Source organism: Chelonia mydas, chromosome 12 (assembly GCF_015237465.2).
Source record: "Chelonia mydas isolate rCheMyd1 chromosome 12, rCheMyd1.pri.v2, whole genome shotgun sequence".
Lineage (NCBI taxonomy): Eukaryota > Metazoa > Chordata > Testudines > Cheloniidae > Chelonia > Chelonia mydas.
Window position 1 is genome coordinate 7,399,225 of NC_051252.2, and position 17,563 is coordinate 7,416,787.

Below are 17,563 nucleotides of genomic sequence, written 5' to 3' on the forward strand. Positions count from 1 at the left end.
CATCCGCTTGCAGTCCTGCGATTCCCTCCCTTTTAGGCCATTATTTTATTTCAGCTGCATGAGTCTCTTTAAATTACCATGTTCCTCTGAGCCCTTCCTTCCTACCTGCTTAAACAGAAAGTAACCCGCAAAACCTGGCCTCATAAACCACTGCTAACATCCTGGTACAGTCTCTCCAGAACGAGACAGAACCTCACCGGTTAATGAAACAGAGCGGAGTCACAAGGGCCATCCTTAGAGATAACAAGCAGCTTTTTGGCACGTTGTGTAAACAGTCTGATGGGCTAATTAACCAGGACTTCCGGGATTGTAGAGTGGCTTGAAGCATCATTTTGGAACTGGGTTGCTGGCACAGAATCAGCAGTTTGCCCACATGACTTAAAAAACTGTAAATAAAGATGTCAAATATTTTTCTGACTTTACAGGGATTTTTTAAAAAACTTGTCCCTCAGCTCAAGGTTCACATTTGATCACAGACCACGTCAAAATCAGCAGAGTTAGGCCTGGTCTACAGTACGCGATTATGTCAAATTTAGCTGCATTAGGTCGAATTAAAACTAAATCCGTCCACACAACCAACCCGGTATTGTTGACGTAAAGGGCTCTTAAAACCGGTTTCTGTACTCCACCTTGGCAAGGGGGGTAGCGCTAAAATCGACATCGCTGTTCTGGATTTGAGGTACTGTGGACGCAATTTGATGGTATTGGCCTCTGGGAGCTATCCCAGAATGCTCCATTGTGACTGCTCTGGACAACACTTTGAACTCAGATGCACTAGCCAGCTAGTCAGGAAAAGCCCCGGGAACTTTTGAATTTCATTTCCTGTTTGGCCAGCGAGGCGAGCTCATCAGCATGGACAGAAGGGGAAGTATTGGATCCGATCGCTATCTGGGGAGAAGAATCCGTGCAGGCAGAACTCCGTTCCAAAAGATGAAATGCCAATATATATGCCAAAATCTCCAAAGGCATGGACGGAACCCCGGGCTGGGCTGAGTGGGGCCGGCGGCCAGATGAACGGAACAAAAATCGGCATGCATGCCGCAGGTTGCCGATCCCTGCGTTAAAGGAGCGTGATGAGAGGAGGCAGGATGCAATGCTGAGGCTAATGGGGGAGCAGACTGACATGCTCAGGGGTCTGGTGGAGCGGCAGGAAAAGCAGCTGGAGCACAGACCGCCGCTGCAGCCCCTCCCCAAGTTCCATAGCCTCCTCACCCAGACGCCCAAGAACGCGGGGAGGGAGGCTACGGGCACCCAGCCACTCCACCCCAGAGGTTTGCCCAAGCAACAGAAGGCTGGCATTCAATAAGTTTTGAACAGTACCGTGGCCTTGTCCTTCCCTCCTCCCATCATCCACCACCCCACCTGGTGCTTCCCTCCTCCCCCACCCCTCCCGGACTATCTTGCGAGTTTTCTCATTATTTGTGTGACGAATTAATAAAGAATGCAGGATTTTGAAACAATAATGACTTTATTGCCTTTGAAAGCAGTGATCGAAGAGGGGAGGGCGGTTCGCTTACAGGGAAGCAGAGTCAACCAAGGGGGTGGGTTTTCATCAAGGAGAAACAAACAGAACTGTCACATCGTAGCCTGGCCAGTCATGAAACTGGTTTTCAAAGCGTCTCTGATGCGCAGGGCGCCCAGCTGTGCTTTTCTAACTGCCCTGGTGTCTGGCTGTGCGTAGTTGGCCGCCAGGCGATTTGCCTCAACCTTCCACCCAGCCTTAAACGTCTCCCCCTTACTCTCACAGATATGGTGGAACACACAGCAAGCCGCAATAACAATGGGAATATTGGTTTCGCTGACTTTTCCTTTCACTTTTTAACCGTGGTCCTTGTATGATTCTTACAGCGAGTAAGAGAGCGGTGGGGAGAAGGGAAGTAAAGAAACTGGGGGAAAGGGACAGAGGGGGAAAAGGAGTGGGAAAACACCTGCTGCTTCTTGTCTAGCCCTAGGGGCTCAGAGTGAAACTTCCCCAGGAGTGGAGGGCTCTCAACCTGCCCTTGCTGAATCCTTGGTCTAGGACTTGCTAGAACAATGCCCAGCTCTTTGAGACCTAGTCAGGAAAGACAACTCTTTCTGCAGCCCCTGAGATTGGAGACTGGGATTCCTGCCCCCTACTGCAGGCTTTAGATCCTGCTCTGCTCGCTTGCTTTTGCAGGTTCTGCATAAACTGCAGGATAACGTGTGAGGTGTTTACAATGCTCAAAACTGCAGTGGTGAGCTGAGAGGGGTCCATGCTTGCAGTGCTATGGCGTCTGTGCGGGCAATCCGGGAAAAAGGGGGCAAAATGATCGTCTGCCATTGCTTTCACGGAGGGAGGGAGGGGTGACTGACGACATGTACCCAGAACCACCCGCGACAATGTTTTTGCCCCATCAGGCATTGGGAGCTCAACCCAGAATTCCAATGGGCAGCGGAGACTGCGGGATAGCTACCCGCAGTGCACCGCTCCGAAAGTCAACGCTTGCCACGGTACTGTGGACGCACTCCGCTGACTTAATGCGCTTAGTGGGGACACACACAATCGACTGTATAAAATTGCTTCCTAAAAATAGACTTCTATAAAATCGACCTAATTTCGTAGTGTAGACATACCCTTCGAGACAAAAACGTCTTGGCTATTGAGCAGCGATCTGTACATATTGAGTGTACTGTTAAGTGGAATTTCCTTGCAAAGGAAATAAACAGGTTGTTCCCTCTTTGTGGCTTCTTTAGGACCTCTGAAGACCTGAACTGTGTTATAAAACTAAAGTTTTCTTTGTTGATTGCTTTTCACCTTTGGTATATCAAGTCTTCCCTGGAAGACCCAGAGAACTGGAGTGGGAGCCTTTTCTGCCCTTAACTGGAAGAGTGAGGACGCTGAATCTTTAACAAAGATTTTCCTCCTAACTGTTAGTTGTGTGTTGGAGCTAAATAAACCAAAGAGTTTAAAAACCCATCTGAATAAGAATTTCTTCTCTCTCCAATTGCTCAGGTTCCAATTGTTACATCATGATATTACTAGTACTCCAGCCATCTACAGGACAGCAGAGGTAAGACCAGTGTAAGACAGATGCAGGAGACATTTTTGTTTTAAAAGCAACAACAAGACGCCTTGCAGGTCTTCCGTACAATTAATAACGTATCTTTTCTTCCCCATTTCTCAAGTCAGCTTAAATTGTACATGGCCTGGAAAGGAAGCTGATGTCATGTCTACACTCGGGGGACTATAGGTATGGCGCCGTAGCTATGCTGATTAACCCCATAGCGTAGTTACATCCTATACCAATGGAAGGGGTTTTTCCATCACTGTAGGAACACTGTAGGAACACCCCCTCCCTGAGCAATGGCAGCTAGGTCCATGGAAGCATTCTTCTGTTGACTTAGCTGCATCTGCACTACGGGTTGGCGTAGCTACCGTGCTCAGAGGTGTGGATTATTCACCCCCCCGAGAGTCATAGCTCCATCAACCTACATTTTCCGGGTACCCCAGGCCTTGGCACTGAAACCACAGCAGCCATGAAAAGTTCAGATATCCTCCCCATTCCACCCCCAAATGCCAAATCAATAAAATAATCTACCCTCCCTGCAGGCCACCCGATTTGCCAGGCAAGCTGCTGTAAGCTTTGCAACAATTAAACTGAGTGGCTTTAACTCATCATGGGCCAGGTTGTAGCCCATCCTGTGCACTCAAATGGTAGTCAGGAGACATAAGGAGCTCCTTACTCCCCTGGGCTGGCTACCCATGCTAGGGGTAGCAGTGGAAAGGAGAGCAGCCCTGGTGGGGCTGCTAAATTAATCTGACTCCGCATGCATGTGGCCAGTGCTCCAGGGAATGTACCAGGTATAAAGCAGGCGCTGGGTACTTTACCCCCCACAACCCCAACACACACACCCACCCCTTGGAGCAAGGGGAACTGGGACACAGATTGTGACTCAGGCCTTTTCTGCAGTGAAGACATCAAGATTGCTACCTCACGGCAAAATCCTAGTGCAGATGAGGCTTTTGCCTTGATGTAATTAATGGTGGTCAGCCTCAAGTTGGGGTCCTAGGGTTGTCCTGTATGGCTGATCCCTAGAGTAAAGAAGAAATGTTTGCAGCCTTGACCAAATGCGCAGCAACCCATTAGCTCATGGTAAAGATGTCCAGTGAAGACGAGCCCTCAGTCGCAACCCATTTGCCAGTCTGCTTGCTTGTGTTTCCAAAACCACTGAACACAACACAGGAGCCCGAAAGCCCAGCTCCCAGACACGAAACACTGTTCTACACCTGCAAAGACGGGTTGTGTATCAAACAGCATTAGCCCCCCCGCCCTGCATTCTGTCGTCTCCTCCTCTCCTGCCTGTTACGCTCATCACAGTGCTGCTGGAGCACTTGTGTTTGAATGACACCTATTAAAACGAGGGGCACGGGGAAAAAGTAGAGTTCCTTATTTTAGATGAATCATTCTTTTGGCGTATCCTATCCGTGGGCCATACATACTCATCGTCCGTAAGCTGTAGCAATTAACGCATTTCCCACTGACTCCCACTAACTTTTAATGGGAGCAAAAATTAACACTGACACTGAATGCTTTCCCAAACCTCGCCCACGGAGTTTAACCTAGGAAATGACTCAAACTGTATTATGTCAATAAATAAATCACACAGTTGTTTGCCAGTGTGGTAAGGGCACCGGAAAAAAAAGTCAATCAGAGGCCTGGTCCAGTGGTTGCAGTGCCAGCTTGGGGTTTGGGAGACCCAGGCCGAGTTCCTTGCTCTGGTACAGACCTTGGCCAAGACACTGGGCCTCTCTGTGTCTCAGTTCCCCCGCTGGCAATGGGGATAAAAGCACTGCCCTACCTCGCAGGGGTGTTCAGAGGTTCTCAGACACTATAATAGTGAGATAAGTACCTAGGATAAACCGCATCTCTTCACTCGCCTGAAAACACACATGGCACAAGAAGAAGAAGGATGGCCCCTGGGGTTACTAAACTGGGGCTCGGGAGACCTGGGTTCAATTCTTGGCTCAGCCACTGATTTCCTGTGCGTTTGGGCGAGTTGCTTAATGTCCTTGTGCCTCAGTTCCCCACCTGTATTATGGAGAGAACACCACTTCCTTACCACCCAGGGGCATGGAGGTTAATTCCATGGTGCCTACAAGATGCTCCACGGTTGCAGTGACAGAGGCTATAAGTCCCCGAACAGAACCTCAAACTCCGAATTCCATGATATCAATGCCTTTGTCATTGTATCTGCCTTTGTCATGAACCTGCAGCAGCGGGCCTTACGAAAACCAACAGTGTTTGAATATACGGTACCTGAAATTACTTCTTCCCTAGATATAGCTGTTCCATGCCTTTACCAGTGAGACATCCCCTCAGCTTTTAAACAGAGCTAGTGACTGGCCTGTTGGCTAAGATCAAGCATGGTACATATCACTGACATCTGATACATCCTCTACCAAGGGACCACAGCCTGTGCCTGCAAGGGACTGATTAAGTTATCTAATAGGTCTTTTTTATCTTGCACTTCTATGATCCTGTGCCCTCGAGGAGATAAAAAGATGGTAAGCTTAATGAGTCTTGCTTTGAAATTCCAAGCCAAGGCAGGGATACAGATAAAACAACAGACGCTTGTTAACTTACCGCTGCAAACTCCTGATGGGTAGCCTGGGCAGCAAACCGAGCCACGTGATTGACAATGGGAGAGAAGTTGGTTGGTCCGTAGAAGCGTATGTGAGGCAGACAGGCTGAGTATGCTTGGACAATGCCTTCCACTCCTTCAAGAGAACCAGACAAACCAGACATTAACTAGACAGCCTCCAGGCCGGCTTCTTGCAGTAACCTTCTACATACACATCAAAATGGATTTCAGATACATTGGGCAGAAGCTTGAGATCACTAAAGCAAAATTTCACTTTGCTACTTATCTTACAGTAGCATCTTGTAGCCCCACCAGAGATCTGAGCCCACTTCTGCGAGAGACCATACAAACAGCACCATACCCAACCAGTCAAACAGACAGGCAACAAGTGGTAAGGGAAACAGACACAGAGAGGTGAAGTTAGTCGAGGTCAGTGGCTGAATCAGGAGTAGACACTAGGTCTCCTGGATTCTAGTCCAGTGCCCTAACCACTGGGCCATACAGTCTACAACCAGTGTTTCTTGAAACCACCTGCTGGCTTCCTCTGGAGTTGTGGATGCTCAGAACTTCACAAAACAAGGCTTCAAATGCCTTTGGCTTCGACAAACCTTTTCCAGCAGACACCTGAGCCCTTGTGGTTAAGAGAGAAAGAGTTTCTAATGCCTGAATTCAGATAGGGCTTCCTTTTGTTTTTTGGAAATATACCAAGCCATGTGAAGAACCTGCCTGAGCACGAGCACAAATAAATGCCCTTAAAGAATCTCACCATGCCCAAGAAAAAACTGAGGCAGCCATAAAGCAGGGAAAGGAGTGTAGAGAAGCCACACTCAGAGGAACAGTCTGAATGGAAACTTGAACCAAGAAGTTTCACTGAAGTTCTGAAAGTGTTAGAGGAAGCTCTTTTGCTTTCATTACTGATAGCCCTGCTCAGGTATGTACATGCCAGTCAGCAAGTTAGACTAGGGATACAGGACTGTCTCAGCTCAGGCTACACAAGGAAATAATCCGTCCCTGGAGCAGACGCCTTATTGACTGTTCGCCATGGGTGATCATCTGATAAGGATTACACTGGTCTATCCCTACCACGTCCATTGTCTGAACTCTCCCACCAGCTTGCAGGGGACTTCTATTGTTGGCAGCAGATTTACAAGCTTGGGTTATGCAAGTGGCTTGGGGGTGGCTGGCTCTGAAGTTACTGCATTCTCTCTTGTTGGCTTAGGTAGCCGAGAAAAATGTTTTTTTTAAATAAGTTCCTCACTTCTGAAATAACGAGCCCAAATTCTGCTCTGCAACGTGGGAGCAAAGGGAGCTGGCATTTCATAAGGGAGCCACCCACACACATCAGAGGACAGAATGTGGCTTTAAACTCAATGCTCTGCTAACGTGCAATGCCCAACTCTGTGGCTGGGGCGGGAAGCAGGAATCCAAGCTGCTTGGACAAGCGAATGTTACATTGCTCAAATGGAAATATCTAGGAGTAAAGACACACAAAAAGGAAACACACAGGCTATTTCATGTCTGCAGCCCCAGACCACTGGCTGATGGCAACGCCTTCCAGCCTGACCGGAACAGCATGACACCGATTCCCTGGAGGGTCATCTGTGCTCTGATCACCTAGGAGACCAGCCTCCGCCAAAGTCTTTGCACAGATGCAAGATTTGAATGTGGCTGCACTGAGAGGTTCAATTTCCAGCTGTGTCCTGAAGTCTCAGTTCCATTCTTTCCCATCCCTTCACCTCTCTTTTAAAGTACACTCATGCAAAAGTACACTCATCTATCTGCCTCTGAACACACACACACACAGAGATTTTGAAGACAGAATAAATATCAACTGGAACTAATAATTTTCTCTCTCCTTCTTACTGACGGGTTAAGGCTTTGGCTCTCAAGAATGGGGTGGGGCGGCGGGTGGGGGTTGGATCACTTGGTGATTCCCTGTTCTGTTCATTCCCTCTGGGGCACCTGGCATTGGCCGCTGTTGGAAGACAGGATTCTGGGCTAGATGGACCTTTGGTCTGACCCAGTCTGGCCCTTCTTGTGTTTGAATATAGCTGATTCCAAGGGTAAAGTATTGCAGTACAGTCATGGTGGGCCCAGCTGCTGTATGCATAATTTCAGCTACCAGTAAAACCCCTACTCTGCAACCACTTGCGTGCATGAGGGCTGCTGTGCCTTGCCTGGAGAATTATTGGAGTCGACAGGGCTCCCCTTTAAGCACAGCAATCTGCCTGCATGCAAGAAGTTGCAGGATCTGGGTCTATGCGTCTATTTTAGGATGGGATTTTCAAGAGCGTCTAAGTGACTCAGGCTCTCAACTCTCATCAAAGTCAATGGGACTTGTGCTTCTGTGTCACTTAAACGCTCTTGAAAATCCCACCTGTAATATAGTGGGAGGAGACCCCCGAGCCCTCTGCAGTTCTAAATAAGTTTTGGCAAGCTTTCATTTTACCAAATATGTTGCTATGACTGCCAAGAAAACCTTCCAAGGGTGCACGGAGCAGAATGGATGCTGCGGTACCTGGCTGAGTCTGCAATAATAGCTCTGAGAGGTCTGAATTGCCCTGTTCATTTCAATGGGGGTGTTAACACTTAATCCCAATGGTGACACTAACCCCCTTTTTAAAACATAAAACTTTGGTATTCAATTGTGCACCTAATTTATGCACAGAATTACTGTGATTGTATATGTAAACTGGGTAATTCCATGCAAAAATGACCAAAGAGGAGAAATACAGCAATAGTTCTAAGGGGCCCCGCACCATTTTCTCTCATTTTACGAATGAAAGGTTTAGCGTCCTATTTTACCCTTTGATGTTTGTGAAAGCATCCCACTGTTAACTCCGCTGTGCTTCAAGGGTAGTATAACGGCATAATTTGACATCATTTGGCTCTTTCCACAGAACGAGTTTGATATCCACTTCCGAACAGAAAGAGAACTGTCTGAACACGACCCAGTACAGTGCTGTCTGAGTCTGCACATATAGCCCAGCGTATAGCAAGGACCTTAGGTCCAGAGATTCCTCTCAGATGGGTGTTGAATCTGAAGCCTACTGATGACAATTTAAACTATTTCATGGTTTCTGCTGAAACATTCCCAGCCAGCTCTTTCTTGCAGAGAGGAATGTTCATCTGTGAATGGAACTCCTGTAGAATGCAATCACCACCACCCACGCCCAATCAGATCTGTGCTATCTTCAGATGCTTCGTTTCCAGGGAAATTCATCCCTCCCCCCCGGTTTGATTTAAGATAATTTATCATGAATAGAAGATAGGGCATGATATGGCAACCTAAGATTTATTATGTCATTACCAAGAGGTAAAAAAGGACTTGTGCCACCCAAGCATGTGTGTCAAATAGTATTTCAACCATTATTCTATGCATCTGCACAGACATGCACCTAGCGCATGTTTACCAATCAGAGAAGTGTATTCCTATTTAAACTAAACGTTTAATACTGGTTTAACAGTCTGATAAAAGGCTACACTAGAGCAGGAGGTTTATGGAGGACCCTGGCACTGTGGTTCTGCAGAGTTATAATTATTAACGTCACTGTCCAGCAACATCTGTTGAAGGTACTTATCTGTCCCCCATTACTTATCTGAGCACCACAGTCTCATTATGTATCCCCAGGAGGGAGGGCGATGCTGTTATCAGATTATCCCATTATCAGATGGGAAACTGGGGAAACAAAAAAAGAAAAGGAGGACTTGTGGCACCTTAGAGACTAACAAATTTATTTGAGCATAAGCTTTCGTGAGCTACAGCTGTAGCTCACGAAAGCTTATGCTCTAATAAATTTGTTAGTCTCTAAGGTGCCACAAGTCCTCCTTTTCTTTTTACGGATACAGACTAACACAGCTGCTACTCTGAAACCTGAGGAAACCAAAAGATTAAGTGACTTGCCCAGGGCACTCTGTGGCAGACCCAGGAATTGAACCTGGGTCCCTTGAGTACCAGACTGGTGCTCTAATCACTGGACCATCTTTCTTCTCTCCAGCCCACAGAATCAGGACTGTCAGTTTTGTTAGGTCGTTATCTCCATCCTCCCATCCCTGCCACTTTGCCCGCCTGTCGGCACAGCCTCAGGGAGGAGGCAGAGTTCAAGTTCCAGGTGACCGTGGGCCAAGTCACTTTGCCTCTTTTTGCCTTGTTCCTGATCTACACTGGGGGGAGTGTGTGGGGGGGAAATCGACCTAAGATATGCAACTTCAGCTATGAGAATAGCGTAGCTGAAGTCGACGTATCTTAGGTCGACTTACCTCGTGTCCTCATGGCGCGGGGTCGACTGCGCTTCCGCCTCTCGCCACAGTGAAGTACAGGAGTCGATGGCAGAGCGACTGAGGATCAATTTATCGCGTCTACACTAGACGCGATAAATTGATCCCCGATAGATCGATCACTACCCGCCGATCCGGCAGGTAGTTTAGACGGACCCTTGGTTTCCCCCATCTATAACAACAGAAGTAATACTGACCCATGATGACAAGTGCACCATGGAGACAAATGGGCTAACCCCATAAAGGGTTAAGTGGACCCTGGATATTAGATTACTTTAATCCAATTTAGTAGACCAGGTCTACACTGCAGATCTGTATCGGTATAACAACACTACACAGGGGCGTGAAAAATCCACACCCACGAGCGATGTACTTACACAGACCTAATCCCCCATGTAGACAGCGCTACCTTGATGGAAGAGCTTCTCCCGTCAACAGAGCTACCGCCTCTCAGGGAGGTGGATTAATTACGCTGGTGGGAGAAGCTCTCCCATCAGGGTAAGAGCATCTTCACATAAGTGTTGCAGGTGTGCTGACGCAGCGTTTTAAGAGTAGACCTGCCCTTGGTCTATATTACCTAGATGGTACACTCCATATGTTGGTACAAGTGCCTAAGATATTGTGCCCCTGGTCTGTGAATTTCAACTTCAAGAGGGCTTGTAAAAGTACAGGAGGTACACAGTCCTCTTTGTCCTATAAGCCTCCAGGACGCTGCGCTGCTCGAACATAGGTTGTACTGAAGACTTAGTCAGGACCTGCTACACCGCTCTGTCCAGGGCACGAAGTTAACAGGTCTTTGGAAGACACCACAGGGGAGGTAACAAGTCCTAAGCAGACTAATAGTTAGCAAATACAGGTCCCCAAGCTGGAAAGATCTGGGCCCACGTATGTACTTACCGGAACAGAATGGGTTGGTGGGGTTGAAGTTAATGGCAAATTCGTGAGATACCTGTGGGAGAAAAGAAACAATAACTGAAATTGACATGAAAACTAAGCACAGAGTGGGGTTTCTGGCAATAGGCTTGGCAAAAGAACGTAAGGCGGTTTTTGGGTCTGATGGGCAGAACTCCCCTGCACTCCCCAAAGGGATTCTAGCTTTGTTTTGGCAGTGCCACCGATTTATTAATTCCCCATGCTGGGTCTGCAACATTTCCTATACCCCCAGTTATGCCAAGCATAGGAAAAGTGAAAATTAACACACTCAGACTTAAGAAGCTTTGGGGGGCTGGGATAGTTCCTTTTGCCTTAAAGCCTTTTGATTAAATCTCCACTCAGCTTCCTCTGAAATTGGGATTCCCATCACTAGTTCTTTAGTGAACAGCAAGAAACTGGGTTTGTCCATGTTGCTTCCCTTTGCCTACCTGGAGGAAGAGCACAGGGAGAAGGGCCCAGATCCTCAAAAGGTATTTAGGCACCTAGCTCCTATTGACCTCAGTGGGACCTAGACCTTTCCTTTGAGGACGTGGGCGGAGCCGTGGAGATGGGCCAATTGCGGGCACTTCTCTCACATACCCCATCAAGAATCACACTCGCTAGAAGAAGTGACTTTCATTCCATGTAAGCTCACAAAAGGCTCAAACAACATTGACCACATTACACGGAGTCCTAGTTGTAGACACGGTCCCTGTTCCCCATCCCTTTGCAAGCTGGCATTGCAGAGCAGGTGAGAGAGGTAAACCCCTGGAATTGCTTAGACTGGCTTTCCCATCCATCAAGGAAAATGCTTGAGGAAGCCCACCTTGCTAGGCAGTAGCAAGACACTCAAGGTCTTCAGGCAACTGACACCATATGGGAGGAATTATCCACCTCTCCAGAAATGGGGATTCCTTGGGACGCTGGCAAATGAAGAGTGCCTGGCGTTTCCTATCAGTGATGTGGCGGCTCAGCATGGCCATTTGCAAAATTAATAGCGATGCTAATTGCAAAGCTCTCCTCAGGAAGCTATTCCCAGCATCAATTACATTACGAGGCACTTGCTTTTATTGTTCCTAATAATTCTGCTCATGCCATATGAATGAATTACTCAGGAAGCACTGTGCCAGTCAGGTTCCCAGGGGAGTGCACAAGTGTAAGTGAGCCACGATGTATCCCAGAGTGATAAGAAGAGTCGATGAAACTCAGACTGAGCCAGGTCTCACTGCCCATCTCTGCCATTCCAGTGTGGAAGATTTGCTCAGCAGCTCTGGACTGGTAATTGCCAGAAATCACTGCGCTGTTTCCTGGAATAACACCACTGAAATGCCCTGGTGATATGTGCAAAGGATTCTAAGGCCCAGCAGGGAAAGACCAGGGTGAGGGACTGAGTGGGAAGTGATGCTATGAAAGAGGCTGGGAACCCCTGCAGAAGCAGATGCTTTGAATTAATCAGCACATACTGTTCTCTGACGAGGCCCAAAGAAATTAGAAGAGAGGAATGACTCCTTGAGACCCACTAGCGATCTCGCTATGCAGACTGGAGACGATGGATACAGGCACTACGGAGAATCTCAGACTAGACAGATCAGCAACAGAGAGATGCACCACCTTCCTTAGCCTAACTCTGCTACCAGAGAGTGTGATGCGTTGGTTCAAGCACAAGGGGTGGGGTAGGAACTGGCATTCGGCTAGAACTTGGGTTCTAAAACTAGCTCTGCCAGTGATTTGATGTGGGTGAGCAATTCACTTAGGGCTTAACTGTCAAACTCAGAGGAGTAAATGTAGGCACCTAAACTGATAATGTAGGAACCTAAATAACTAGTCTGACTAGCAGTAGTGCTGAGCATCCCCAACTCCCTTTTTCAACACTTCTGACAATTAGGCCGGTTATTTAGGCCACTAATCTCAGGTGCCCAAATGTGAAGATGCAGCCTCAGTTTCCCAGTGACATTGGGGATAATAAATCTCCCATCTCTTATGGGTTTTGATTAATGTATGTAAAGCGCCTGGATATCCTCAGACAGAGGGTGCCACAGTCCATGAATATTAATAAAGCTAGTGAAATGAACCTTTGGTTTCAAGGGAAGTTAGCATTAACCATCCCTGCATAGGACACAAAAACCTTCCAGACTGTCAGGGAAATACAGATCTCTCCTCTTCAGCATGTCCCCCATCTCCGTTCAAAATACATGCTATCTAGAGAAGACGATGACTTTATCTTTTCGTAAGAGTCAGTGGAAAAAACTCCTAAAACTCTTTTCTGCGTTTAAAGCCAATTAGCCGTTGCACAAGGTAACGTTACCATTTCCTCTCTGGGTATCTTCATGCTGGTTTAGGGCAATCAATAATGCTGCCATTCATATGCACAAGCCCTGACCTGGTGACCGAAGCATGTGCCAAATCTTCAGTGACTGGGCTCTGTAATGCAGCTTTCACTTGGCCAGCAGGATTCCGCAGAGATTACACATCAGGCCTGTGTACCAGAGAGCAGACTGCAAGATGACCATGTTACAATTGCAGCATTGTGCACTCAAGCCCCTTTCCGCTCCTCCAGCCCCCTGATATTTCCCAGTGTAACCCCCCTTCTATCTTTAAGGCCGTCAGGCTTCCCAGCTGAGGAGAACGGAGGGCGTAGCCCTTTGCAGAACCAATCAACAACAGTTCCTTAGGGCTCATTCAATGGTGGCTGAAGTGAGTGTAAAGCATCCCATTGACTTCAGTGGGCTTTGGATCAGACTCCTTAGCTGGCTAGAAGGCCCTGCCCCCTCTTCCCAGCCCCGTATGCTGCAGCTCTCCCAGATGACGAGTAAGCTCAGAAATAGAACCGGTCTCTCCTGGCGAGCTGCACAAGGCATTGCTCCCAAACCACTGGGTTGGCTCACCTGGCAGCAGGGTTGGAAGAGAAGCTGTCAAGGTGCTCCTATAACCCCCTCCCTCCCAACACGACTAGAAACCCTCCTTCTCACAACTCATGGCTAAAGGTGGACGCGGACATCCCAGTTAATTCCGGACATCTCCTGGAAAAGCACGGTCTTCAGCCAGATTGTGCCTATAAGTGCTGCTTTGAGAGCAGAGACCGAGTCACACAGCCAGGAAAGATGGCTGGTGGATAAGGCCCAGGACAGGGACTCAGGAGACCTGGTTTCAATTTCTAGCTCAACTACAGACTGGGACCTTGGGCAAGTCCCTGGCCTGTGTGTCTTAATTTCCCCATCTGTAAAATGGGGATCATACTTCTGTCGTCTGGTCTAGGTACACTGCTTTTTAAGGCACCGTCTATTAGTACAAAGCCTCCAAACTCTGATGGAGGCCCTCGGTGCTACTGGAAGACAAAGAATAATAAAACAAACAACAACATTTGCTTTGGGAACCTTCATCTACCAGCTCAGAAATTAAATCAGGTTGGATTCCAGAGTCTACGCTTGAACCCAGATCTCACGCAAGCCATTAAGCAGCACGGGGTTGGGGGATGGGATTTTGAGCAAAAATCCATCCAATGCCATATACCCTCTGTATCTTCCCACTGAAGTCTAAACCCATCTGCTTCCTTTTCCCATCTTCGACAGTGAGACGGCTTGAGGTTCTCCTTCTGGAGATGCTAGGATTTCAAGATGTTCTTTGACATTTCCATTTGTGTGCAAAATATCGTATTCATATCGGTTTTTTGAAAGCATTTGGCAGTGCCATGGCAAAGAGCGCATCACGAGAACAAAGCATGATTTATATGACTCTTATCTTTAATGATCTTCCCCATTTCTATTCTGGTCCTCACACTACGAGAGCCACACGCCTCTGTGGTCAAGTTTTAACCTGCTGCATGTACATTTTATTACACATGGGAGGGGTCTTATTTAAAAATTAAAAGAGCAACAGTTAGGGGGGTGGAACTCCTATAAGAGACCCTGTCTTAAAACAGGACCATGGTCTCAATGAGTAATGGCCATTTTGGTTTTGAATATCAGGAAAATCTGGGCAGTGCTGAGGACCCAGGACTAGAAGAGCAAGTTACATGGGGGAGTCCGCCCCTGAACTGGCAGAGGGCTGCAGACCCAAGACTGAAATAAGCCAGGAGCGCTGGAAGAGAGGAAGAAGGCTCATTTGCCAGAGCTATGTGCAAAGGTCCAGCAATAAAACAGCACCAAGACTGCAGATCAGGACTGAGTCCTCTATTTTCTGGTGTCGAAGGTCCAGGGTTCGATACCCAGAGCATCATTATCAACATGGCCACAGCCGAGCCAGAGGGAATTAAGGGCCCTTCGTTTCCATATATTCATTAAACGCTTGATCTTCTGGAATTCTCCTTTCTGAATGTGAACAGGAATGGAATCCGGAATGTGAAATTATTATTAAGACCGTGCCAGTGCTGGGCTAGGGGTTTTACAAGCAGCTATGAAGACTCGGCCCCTGCCCAGATTACATCTCAGCAGTTTGAGCAGCGTGGCAATATGCAGCGAGAAACTAGCACAGGATGTATCTGGAGTTTCCATATTCTCTTCAGTCCCATTAAGTTTTCAATTTCTGGCTGCTGTCAGTCATAACAACCGGTGGGAGAATTATTCACTGCAAGTTGTTTACGGAGATTTGTCCCATTGAAACAGGTGACATGACAGACAGGAGTGCCATGTACTGGTTAGGGGGGCTGATGAATCATCTCCAAGGTGTACACTGGGACCCTGATCTACAGGCAGTCAAGTGGCATTCTGCCTGCATGCAGACCACAGAATCAGACCCAGCCCCCTGGTTAAAAACCTCACACAGAGAGGTGACGGAGAAAGAAGAGGCACAAAGAAGGCTGGAGCATATGGTCAGTCAATGTCATGTCACTCAAACACTTCCGACATACCCAAGTATTTTGTTATCAAGCCTTCTTCTCTTGGCTCCACTGGCCACAGACCAATGTTGGACAGCACACCTCCACCCTGCCTACCCTACCACTCCCACCGTTGTCCTTACGGGAGGAGCTGCGTTCTCTGTGGAGAACGGCAGATCCCAGTTTTGCAGCTGAAGATTATTTGGTAACTTCAGCTAGAGCAGAAGCCAGCCAGAGCATGCATGGAGCAGGGCACCCCGGCGCTCTCCATAGCTCAAGCTCCCCATTTGCTGTCAGATTGAACACCAGCTGTTGATGTTGATCCAGAAGCTGTTTATGGTTTGGGCCCTGTGCATCTCAGTTGAGTTGCTTGAATTGTATGGCTGGAAGGGGCAGGGAGGGGGAAGGGAAGGTGAACGGAGTCTAGCAATGGCCTGGTCTATACTACAGTTAAGTAACTCTGTAAGCGTCCACACTAAAATGTAGCTCCCGTCCCACCAATGGAAGTCACCCACTACATCGACTTAATAACTCCATCTCCATGAGAGGCGTAGCGCTTAGGTCGATGTTAGGGTGATGCAGTGTCTGTGTAGACACTGTGTTACTTACATCGCTTGTTCACAGCTGACAGCCCGAGCCGACTAAGGACTTCCTGCAGCAGACCACGACGATCAGGGACAGCAGCAGGGCCCACACTAAGGTGAGGAGGGTACGAACTAGTTTTGGTGGGGGAGAGGGTGGCTGTAGCAACTGACTTATATGGGGGCAAATGGCTCCAGCTCTCAGCCCCAGGGCGGGGTGGGCAGGCTCCATCTGTCAATGCCCCACCATGCCCCACACAATTAAGTTGGCGGAAGCGCTTCTGGTGAGGACACGCACCGCCCACAGAAGCAGCACAGTGTGGACAGGAAGCACCGCTTTAATGGCTGCCGTGACTGTACGTTGACTTCATTTTGTAGTGTAGACATGCCCACACTGGAATTTGCTTCTCCCTTTGTCCCCCAACCAGAGCTGACTGACATCGGCCACGTCTCCACTAGGGAAACATGTTTAGACACGGTGTTGAAAGGGGGGGGGAGGGAATAGCTAAGTGTGGGGAGGGAATAGCTCAGTGGTTTGAGCATTGGCCTGCTAAACCCAGGGTTGGGAGTTCAATCCTTGAGGGGGCCATTTAGGGATCTGGGCCAAAAATTGGGGATTGATCCTGCTTTGAGCAGGGGGTTGGACTAGATACCTCCTGAGGTCCCTTCCAACCCTGACATTCTATGATTCTGTGAAAGGCCAGTGTGTCATAGAGGGTCCTCAACCAGCTAACACGGGTTAGAACTCCACCAGCCTTGTCCACACTCGCATTTCAGCACAGTATCCGACTCTCTACAAACACTCTTTTTTTTCCCTAGGGAAGACAAGGCCAGTTAGGGCAAGTTGCAAGTCCTCTCTATAGTATTCAGGCTTTTTTCCAGAGGGGAAGATTTGACAGGAAAGTGCCCTGAGTTTCTTGTGATGGGCGAATAGCGTGGTAGTATTTTTTTGCACTTGCTCCTAGAGAACATGGTAGGCGCATTTTTGTAAGTAACTAAGTCACTGATGCAACCAACCACTTTATCTCCATGGGACTTTGTGGATGAATAATCAACAGCAGAGAAACTGCACTGAGTGTATCCCATACTGAAAAAAGCGTAAGGGAGAAAAGTCCAAGGGCTTGGCCAATTGGCTACAGAGCAGTTCACCTTTGGTCTGCAGGTTCAGGTCCAGCCTACATGGGTACTGACTTTAAGGGAACGTCTACACTCTGATTAGACCCCCGCGGCTGGCCTGTGCCAGCGGGCTCAGGCTAAGGGGCTGTTTAATTGTGGTGTAGATGTTCAGGCTGCAACCCTGAGCTCTGGGACCCTCCTGCCTTGCAGGGTCCTAGAGCCTGGGCCCAAGCCCGAATATCTACACCGCAATTAAACA

General features: G+C 48.1%; 1 protein-coding gene across 7 annotated transcripts in view; it reads right to left on the reverse strand.

Annotated features, from left to right (window-relative positions):
- CPNE2 (copine 2) overlaps positions 1-17,563 on the reverse strand; it is a 153,407-nt gene that overhangs the window by 24,604 nt on the left and 111,240 nt on the right. For all 7 annotated transcript variants that reach the window (XM_007070575.4, XM_043525982.1, XM_037878210.2 and 4 more), the window contains 2 exons: positions 10,780-10,831; positions 5,607-5,740 (listed from right to left, as the gene is read on the reverse strand). In XM_007070575.4, the coding sequence (XP_007070637.2) occupies positions 5,607-5,740; positions 10,780-10,831 (186 nt within the window). The remainder of the gene's footprint in view (positions 1-5,606; positions 5,741-10,779; positions 10,832-17,563) is intronic.